The 10,310-nt window shown below is 37.4% G+C and overlaps 1 protein-coding gene across 3 annotated transcripts in view; it reads left to right on the top strand.

Moving 5' to 3' along the window:
• The first annotated feature begins 760 nt into the window (after positions 1–760).
• The window catches only part of LOC124244361 (dynactin-associated protein-like), a 34,950-nt gene continuing 25,400 nt past the window's right edge, over positions 761–10,310 (top strand). For 2 of the 3 annotated variants that reach the window (XM_046670828.1, XM_046670829.1), the window contains exons 1-2: positions 761–1,167; positions 3,364–3,444. In XM_046670828.1, coding sequence (XP_046526784.1) covers positions 1,111–1,167; positions 3,364–3,444 — 138 coding nt within the window. In that variant the 5' untranslated portion in view covers positions 761–1,110. Of the gene's footprint in view, positions 1,168–3,363; positions 3,445–4,271; positions 6,448–10,310 lie in introns of those variants that run through there. The other variant, XM_046670827.1, reaches the window with a different exon arrangement.

Here is a 10,310-nt window from a genome sequence, read left to right as displayed (position 1 = left end):
TAGTTACATAACTTTTTTTTCATGACTATACCTATCACACACAAGAAGACATATTTGCTCTTGACCTGGGATATGTGTAAGTCTATTAATATTTTAGAAATTATTGTTAGTAACGCCCCCCCCCCCAAAGTTGTTGACTATAGCAGGTGCTTGACTGAAAGGATCTTTAAAGTCATTTTTTCTGTATTCTATACTGCATTCCACTTTGGCAAAGGGTCAGAGAGCATTGATTGATGTGAAACACCACCTCAATTTTGCATGCTGTATCGTGTATGCTTTCCCTTAGAGAAGTGGAAAAGCACCAACGACATTCTTTCTTTTCTAGCTCCCATTCATCTAAAAGATTAGGATTTATCAGAAACAGTGACATCATTTCGTAGCCTAAAGCAAGTTATAATGTCCTAAGAAGTGAGCAAGATTTACCAGGGATAATCTTTGATTTCTGTAGTCACGAGCTACTGAAGTGCACTAATTTCAGATTTTTATCTTTAATTCTGGCTAACACCATTTTCATAAGGTTTTTTTTTTTAATCCATGTTAATATAGCCACTGACTTCAATAGTACAGTAGATTTTACTCACCAATCATCTAAATTTATCATGATCCAGTAATCTCAATATTGTCTTACTTTTGGACAGTTTTGTAATTAGTCATCACCATAATCCCTCCAGTTGCTCAGCCACAGAATTCTGCAATATTCGTACCAAAGGAGTGGCTTTGTGGGCTTTTTTAGAAGCAAAAACGAAATTCCTGACTTGTGAAAAGTCAAGTTTCAGTGATTTTTAAATAAGTTTTGTGAAATAAGGAGGTCAAGGGTTTACATCTGCTCGGAATTCTAGAGTTAATCTTACAGTTGAAATAATTTTATGCACATTGTTTTTTAATGGGAGCAAATTTTTCTATTTATTTTTCTCCAACGAACATAAATTAAGTACTTTGGGTTGAATTTGGAAATTTTTTTCAGGAGATGGGTGACTGTTATTTAATATAACCCAGATTGAATAAACACACAGTTATCAGCTTACATAAATCCAGTATTTCCTAACTTCTCATCCACAGAGTAAGTACAGACGTACTTGGAGTTACGTTTGAGATACCAGCATCCTCAGAATGGACGGAGAACAATGGCAGCAAGCTATGGATATTGAACAAAATGCCACTGAGCCGGTGAGTATTGCAAACACCTTGTAAATGCTTTCGTGTCTAATATTCTTCTTTTCAACATTTAATATTTAACACTTTGAAAAAATTAAGTTGCCTTTTTTTCTGATGTTTGCTATTACAGAATGAAGGGAATCTGGAATGTTATTATCAGTAATGATCAGTGTTAAGGGAGTTATTTAGTATGCCACATAGTGCTTTCACATCATTTGGGAAATGTTCAATAGACTTTTTGCCTAAATCTCGATATTTATAACAGAAACCTATGATAAAATACCAGTAGACAGAATTTTAGTAGATGATTTGAAATGTTATGTTGATAGCAAATATTAACAATATTATTTATATTTCTACATATTTTGATCCAATGAAAATATTCTCATTGGCCTACTTGGATTTAAAGAAGTAATTTATGGAAAATGTCTCATGGTAGGGGGACTTATACTTAAAATGTGTTACTCTAGTAATATAAAAATGTATTCCTTAGAGCATACAAAGGGTCTCATTCGTCATTCAAACAAATCCCTTCATTTTACAAATGAGGAAACTGAAGCATTAGGAGTCCACCTAGCTAATGGCAGAGTCAGAAATCGAACTTAGTTTTCTCACACATAATCTTTTCATTATAAGAAGCGACTTTTCAAAGAACTTGATTACTTTGTTCCTAACAAAGAAAAATAAATTTTAAATTATCTTGAGGTTGTAGAACCAAGAGACACATCAGACAAAATAGAAACAAAGATAAGGTTTGATATAAGAATTGTTTTGCAAATTGAAGGTTGTATTTGTGATCCGTTTGGGGATTCAGTAAGTACACCCCTAAACCTTAATTTATAGGATGCCGCATATTTCAAAGAAGTTGCAAAATGTCATTGTTTTAATGTCATATATACACCATTTTATTTCCTTCTCTTTTTCATAATATATTAAATATATTTTCCCATATGCCAAAAACATTTATGCAATTTATTCCATTAGGTCAAATAATTAGTTAATTGTACTAAAAAGAGAAAAGAACCCAAACAGTAAAACCAACTTCTGAGACTATGAAAAGGCATGCTTAGAATTTCCTGTTTTTCAGTAATCTGACAGACAATCTATAACCTCCTCGATCCCTCAAATCAAACAGTAGAAGATTTTTTTTATAATTGTTCTATCATTTTATTTGCTTATTTTAGAACATTTGGAAAATTACTAAGAAAAAATAATCACCCATGATCCCCCTCAAAGAAAATCACAGCTAAAATTTTGCTTTCTGTTCCCCCCTACTATCTATTCTAATTTGATTCTTTTGGTTATTTTGTCACTGGTTTTGAATTTTTTTGTCATTTATCTTTTTCCTCTAAAAATTTCCATAAAGATCTTAATTAAAATTCAGAGAATTGAGAGCTTATATTACTGAAACTTTTGCTAAGAGGACACTTATTCAAGTTGTCTTTTTGTTCCTCAGTAGAGTTTTATGGTTCTCTTTATATAAATCCTATGTCATTTTATATGCTTTATTACCACTGTGAATAGCAGTTGCTAATGTACACACACACACACAAAAAAAAAAAAAAAAAAGTGCTGGTACATATATTTTTCACGTTTTTATAATCTGTGACCTTGACTTTATTTTTAATATGATTATATGGGATTCTGTTTGTAGACAATCACATCATGGGCAAATAATGTTACTTTTATCTTCACATTTCCAATATTGATAGATATTGATGAGAATGTCTGAAAAACATTACCTAATATTGGTGGTAGGAGACATTGTTCATTCTCCTGACTTTAAAGAAATGTGCCTGATCTTTCACTGGTAAATATAGTGTTCATCATTGTTTTGAGGTAAACATTCTCTGTCACATTTGGGAATTATTCTTGTATTTTTAGTTCTTTGACATTTGTGTTGTTTGCTTCTGTCAGGACTGAATGCTGAAATTTGTTAAATGATCCTCAGGCATCTATTAAGATGATCATTTTATTGTCCTCCTTTGATAATTTGATGTGAAAAATGTGTTTGTATAGTTCATATAATGAAACCATTATTAGAGTTTCAGATTCTCCTAGAACATGGCTATTTCTTCATTTAAAACATGTTGGATTCACATCGTTTATATATATTTCATATGCTTATGTTCCTGGATAAAATAAACTTTCCTCATCCTTAACAATCAGAGTTGGTTATTTATTTATTTTTAAATTCTTTCTCTGCAGTTACACGGAAATCCATACTGCTCAAATGGAGGAACACACCGTGGTCGTCGAGTGCCCAACGTGACCATCCAGCCGCAGTGGGTAAGACTTAGGGCCTGGGGGTAGTGGAAGTCCTCAATCGTCCTTTGGAATAATGGTGAAATGGGACAGGCAGGCGCTGCTCCATCAGCCCCTCTACAGGGCTCTACTCGTCTTCAACCCCTCACTGGCCATTGGTCCTCTGGCTCCTCTATGCTACTCCTGAGCTGACTCCACAATCTCCCAGCAAATCCTGGGACCTGCGGCCCCCACCCGTTTATCAGTGCTGTATTCTGTTCCTTTAAGATCCTGCCCCATGCCAGGACTAATTATTTTTCCATTTTGACGTCTTTCCAAGCTCCAAGAACGTCCTTTTATTTATGCTTAAGAGATAAAAGTGTATTTAATAAATAATTTTCTAATTATAAAATCTCAATATGTAATGTGAAAATGGGAAATAACAAACAATGAGCAAAAGAATACCTGTAATTTTCCATTACCCAAAGATAACCAATCGAAAAGCTTTGATATGCCTTTTCATTGTTTTTCTACCCATGAGAACTGATTAGATAATTTAATTTATATCGTGATGTTAGTAGCTGATAACATAATACATTCCTGAGTCAATCTATCTGCATTTGAGATGATGACTTCTTGCTTTAGTATGAAGGAATAACTAAGAGGGGACATTTTGTCCTCATAGACTTGTGGACAAAAGCTGTGTGTGTGAGAGAGAGAGAAAGAGAGAGAGAGACAGAGAGCTGAAAATTGTGCTTTAAATTATAGCATTTGGAGTAATAAAAACGTCCGCCTTATTCTAATTGAAACCAGTTACCGAAGTCCCCACTACATAATGTGCTGAAATATTCACTTTCTATAATTCTTTGCAGATTTCAGCAAAACAGTGGCCACTCTGGAAAACATTTCTGATGTGTCTGTTGGCCTGTCTAATTGCTACGGCCCTTGTTGCTCTAGTCTTATACTTTGTCCGCTTTGGCAAGCCCACTAACATTACCACCATCATCATTCACGCAGACAGAATGTCCAATCACGTCACCCGCACCCCTGGTTCTACCCCATCTCCTGCCTCATTGTCCCTGCCTGGATCACAGAGTGCCCTGCCGTCAACCCCTGTGGCAAACCAAAGTGCCTCCACCACGGTGCCTGGATCTGCTATGGACACCACTAAAACCACAATACGGGGCCATAAAATTATCATTGAAAATAAAAAATGACCCTTGTGAGTTCTCAGCCCTCCTGAAGCCAGATCAACACCCTTACCCTGAAGGAGGCATCTCCGAGGTATTCTCTCCTTCCCGCCAAGTTTCCAAAGCATTTGGCTTCATGAGATCTTGCCCCTCTTGCTCAATCTTTTGCCGGATTCCCATATGGTGATGACTCCGTCTTGGGCCCTCCAATGTTCAAATGCTTGGAAAAGAAAAATTTCCACTGAGCCTGGTTGATTTATCCAGGCTGGGGCCTAGAGTGTTCTTTTCATGCCTCCTGTATAATCAACCTCATTTATCACTGATGAGGATTTCAGCTGCTGAAGAGGCTGCCAGGTGGACCCTGCCCTACTTAGCTTCCTGCAATGCTGGCTTCTTAAGTCACTGTTTACCATCTGGTTGTTTATTATTTCTCAATCTTATATACTTGACTATTTTCAGCATTTGTATTCCAGTAGGGAAAGAAGGAAATGTTCAATTGAAGTGATTAATGAACAGGAATGATTATATAACTATTGATCATTACAGACGGGTTCCTCCCATTGGGGAACTCAGAAAAGAGGAGAGGTCAGTGAGGTTCGCAATAACCAAAGGAGATTTCAGAGAAGGGCTGAAAGTTGACAAAGGGTGAGGATTTGCATTTAAGTCGAGATTATTAAAACAGAAAATGACAGAGCCAAGGGGATTTAATAGAATTAAAATCAAAAACACACTCAGAAACACTTCAAATGTAACAAGTGATGTATTTTATAGATCTGCACTTTTTTCACTATTGTCATTATTATTTTTCATACTTGATATTTTGCTTAATCTCTAAACTACTATAAACTATTACAGTCATGTGCTGCATAACAATGTTTTGATCAATGACGTACCACATATATGACCCATAAGATCAGTCCCATGTAGCCTAGGTGCGTAGTATGCTCTATCATCTAGGTTTGTAGAAGTCTGCTCTATCATGTTCACACAACAACGAATTCAGCTAAGGAGGCATTTCTCAGAACGCATCTCCATCATTAAGCAACACGTGACAGTACTTAACAAAATTTGAAGTTTTAAATTGTTTTCTCCTTTGTACTGTAACTTTGAGGGCACATTGCTTATAATTTGCTATGAAACACAAGACTCTTGTTCAATATGACTTATATTCTAAGTATTTAATACTCCCTGGAAGCATACTCATTTTTAATCTGGAAAAGGCTTTAGAGTTCAAACAACCTGCCCACTCCACACCCAACCTCCTAACTCAACAAAAGGGAAGACCATCCTAGAGAATGGGGGCTCCTGGTCAAAGACTCAGACCCTCTGAGTTGACAGTAGAGCTTGGCTCTCCAGTTACAACTTCTGATTCTCTTTTTTCACACCATTAGAGGTTCTAAATGGGTTCTAAAAGCATTGTTTTATGTTTAAAGATTTCCTAAAGCAAAAGATTTTGTATCCTATATAATTCTAGGTTGATTTGCTGCAGTCAATAACAGAGCATGTAAACCAGCCAGACCTTAAGGTCTTGCTGAGTGATTAGTCGCTGCCAAAAAAAAAAAAAAAAGATTAGAGAGGTAGTCATTCTTTAGATAATTATGATTTATGGGAAGCTAGTATTATTTCCCAGACACCAGTAAATGTAAAAATTTGAGTTTTTGAAGAGCAATTTTTACACCACAAACATTATTTGATAATACAATTTAAGAATGATGAAAGGTATATAAATTTTAGAAAAGAAATTTCATGAAGCTCTAGATAAGAGTAATAAGTACAAAGGAGTAAGTATGCATGCATTTTTTTTTCCCAGGGTAGTTTTAAATCAATTCATTTTTACCGTATTTTTCATTTAAATGCTTGTGAAGAAGAAAGATTAAATTCATTCGGTTGGAATGTACATCCTTATATGATTTAAACTTTGCTTTGTGATATAAAAGTAAAAGGAGCTTTTAATAAAAGACCTAAAATGAATTTACTGCTTATAAAGAATTTTTTAAAAAGTTTTGTATCCTAGATGCCGTCCTGAGTAAGTAGGTGTGGTGACAGGAGCTACTGCTTTCTTCTTTTACTTTCAGAGATAATGTAGCACGCACTAAGGTAATAAAGGAGGGGTAACTTCTCTGTTTAAGGCAAATCTTTTCTTAGTGATGAATTTCCTATTTACATATTGTGTTGGAGGATATGTAATTAAGGTTATCGGAAATCATCAGATTTCTGTGCTTTGTAAAATAGGGGCGTGAATGAATTCTTGAATTCTTTTTTGCTTTAGACTTTTATGTTTAACACAATACTAAAATAGTAAACAGAGTTGTGGAAAGTATCTTCACAAGTTAAAAATACATACCTTGAGCAAAGATTTTACAAAGTACTATGAAAATACTAAGTGAAGTATGCATATTCAATAAGTAAGTAATCACCCAATTTTAATGATTTATTCAGTAAAGACTAATATTATGTATATGTTCTAATACTTATTATTAAAAAAAATTATGTACCAAACTTGAACAACAGCAATATATTTTAAATTAGTCAGGAAGCTTCTTTACTCAAAACATCTTCTACAAGCACTTTTGTGATTCCAGCATTTGTTCTTGAAGGCAAAGTAACTTCATGTGGGATTAAAATGTTAAATTTTTGAAAACACTTCATCAAATACGAGTGCAATCCACTTCTTTGGATGCTTTGCTAAAAAATATTCTATTGGGCATTTTGTTCCCCAAATAGGTCTATTTGTCTATGCTGAAGATCGGCTGGAATAATTAGCCCCGCTCCACGAGGATGTTCACAAGTCTTTTAGGGAAATCTTTCAGAAGGCATGTTATTTACGCCACCTACTTTGATACTGTGCAGTTTCAAAAGCTTTTTGAACTTGGGAACCATCTCTACTTTGTAACAAATTGTTATTTGTGAACTTGCACCTGCTGAATCTTTAAGTTCTTCAGTAACCTCTTAAGCTTCTCATGAACTGCCATTATAGTGAGAGGCGTCTAGGACCAGTGTTGTGTTCAAGTCAAACATGTTTCTAGTCTGTCACGTCTCTTCCTGACTTTTGCCATGACATCATGAGAGCATTTTCTAAGTTTTATAGGAGTCTCTCTTTGTCACTCAAAATGGTCCCTACCATCAAAAAATTTCTTCCTAAAATCACATGCGACATTCATCATTTTCCTCATGAGTTTGAATTTTTTTAACCATTTTTTCCATTTACATCAACTTTGTGTGAGGCTTCCTCCTCATATTGCTTTCGCATTTATCAGAAGAGATGAGTTTCAAAATGTCTATGATGTACCTTAAGGCAAAGCACAAACAAAACAAATGTGTGGCAGATTAACAACAGCAAAGGGAAACTAAAATAATTGTGCACAGAGGGAGGATGTCACCAAGATGGTGGCATAGAAGACTGCAACGTCTTTCTCTCAACAAAAATCAACAATTCCACATCTATTCATGGACAAAAACAGCTCTGAGAGAGCTCTGGAGTCCATTTAAGAAACTTTTAGCAACACAGAAGAACAAAAAAACCCTAAGAATAATTGTAAACAAAGAAAAGGAAGACAGCTTCATTTTGCCTGCACCATCCTATTCTCCAAGCAGCCGTTATTCAGCACCAAGACAGAACTTCCCAGCTAGAACGGGTTTTCTTGCCAGGAAAGGAAAGGCAGGTGAGCCATCGGCTTCCCTAGTCTTTCATGGCACTGCACAAAAATCCTGCTTTGATTTCACCCCCCTCCCCCCAAGAGTGGCAAAGCTGAAACATACAGTGATGGCTAGGAATAAGGAAGAAAAACAGAGGCTACCAATAGCAGCCATGCAACAAAAGCCATCACAGTACACAGTGACCTCCTCTACAGATAAGCCTGTGGTTCACAGTGACCTGCTCTATAGATAAACACAGAAGTTTTCTCCACTGAAGAAGGAGCCAATGGTCAGCACAGCTTCAGAGGACCCCTTGCAGATTTCACCAGCTTTTGCTCCCCAGGTATTCGTGTTTGTCGACCGCAGCTGCCTGAGTCTCTCCCCACACCCTCCCACTCCTGCCACCACCAGAGCCCAGGAATGGCAGCAGTAGCCAGCCCAGGTCTCTGCAGCTACAGAAGTGCAAAATGTCAGACTAGACCTCCACAGCTGACCCCTGTGTGCATGTTCAGGGATAGCCCCTCCAGGTGTACACTTGCACTCTACCAGCCTGATGCCTTCAAAGGCCTCTACTGCTGTGTCCACATCTGGGGAGAGACTGTGCAACCACGGAGTAGGCTGACAGCTAATGCTCCCACAGCTTCTTGTGGGCCCAGACCAGGCCCTGTCTTCTGTCAATGGCCTGCACCACTGTGTTCACCTCTTGCCAGCCCCTCCAGCTGTGAATTTGCATGCCCTCAGCCCAACCTCTGTTACCAGCCTCCACTGCTGTGTGCTCATGGTAAAATGCAGCAGCCGTGGTAGTACGTGCTGACTGTTAGAACCCCTACAGTGTGTCTACAATTGACTGTGGCCCTGGCTGCCTGACCTGGACCCCACCACTATGTGTGTGTCTGCAACAGGCTCCTGCCACTACACAGGCATCTGCAGCTGGCCCCTGTAGCCAAGTGTGTACCTATCACCATCTCCAGCAACCACTACTGCCTGCCCTGGTCCCTAGTCACTGGACATAGAGATGCTGAAGTAGACCCCAATAGCCCTTGCAGCCACTGAAGATCCCTTGCAGCACTTGCCAAGGACCACATAGCTGTCAATGTTGGGGACCTAGTGGCCTGAGCCAAAGAGACAACATGCCATCCTGGAACCACTGCTGCCACAAATCCCCACATGTGGCACCCTATACCATCAGACCCAGGGTCATAGAATGCTCTGTGCCCCATGCCCACAAGAGAGTCTTCACATACTGGAGTCAGTCCACAAAATCTGGAGAGGTGATTGCTTCTTCAAATGCACAGATACGTATGCAAGGCTACTGAGATCATGAAGCATCAGGGACACATGAGTCCACCAGAGGAATACAGTAAACTTCTAATAGCTAGCCTGAAAGAAATGGATTTCCAGGAATTATCCAACAAAAAATTCCAAATTATTGTTCTAAAGATGCTCAAAGAGTTGTAAGAGAACACATAAATAACTTAATGACATCGGGAAAACAATACAAGAGCAAAATGAGAAGTTCAACAAAGAGATAGAAAACATAAAAAACAAAGCAAAACAAAAATTTTGGAGCTGAAGAAAACAATGAATTAATTGCAGAATTCAGTAGAGAGCTTCAACAACAGACTTGACCAAGCAGATGAAAGAATCAGTAAGCTCTAAGACAAATCAATTGAAATCATCTATTCAGAGGAAAAAAGAATGAAAAAGAGTGAAGAAAACCTACACAATCTATGGGACATCATCAAAGCATGAAATTTGCGAATTACAGTCATTTGTCACTTAATGACAAGGACACATTCTGAGAAATGTGTGGTTAGGTGATTTCATTGTTGTGTGAACATAATAGAGTGTACTTACACAAAACTAGATGCTACAGTCTACTGCATACCCAGGTTATATGGTATAGCCTTTTGCTCCTGGGCTACAAACCTGCACAGCACTTTACTGTACTGAATACTCTAGGCAATTGTAATACAATGGTAAGTACTTGTGTATCTAAACATAGAAAAGGTACAGTAGAAATAGAGTATAAAAGATAAAAAGTGGTACACCTGTACAGGGCACTTATACCATGAATGGAGCTGG

The sequence above is a fragment of the Equus quagga genome, chromosome 9, assembly GCF_021613505.1.
Source record: "Equus quagga isolate Etosha38 chromosome 9, UCLA_HA_Equagga_1.0, whole genome shotgun sequence".
Lineage (NCBI taxonomy): Eukaryota > Metazoa > Chordata > Mammalia > Perissodactyla > Equidae > Equus > Equus quagga.
The sequence above is the reverse complement of the archived record's forward strand: the minus strand, read 5'-3'. Positions and strand labels throughout refer to the sequence as shown.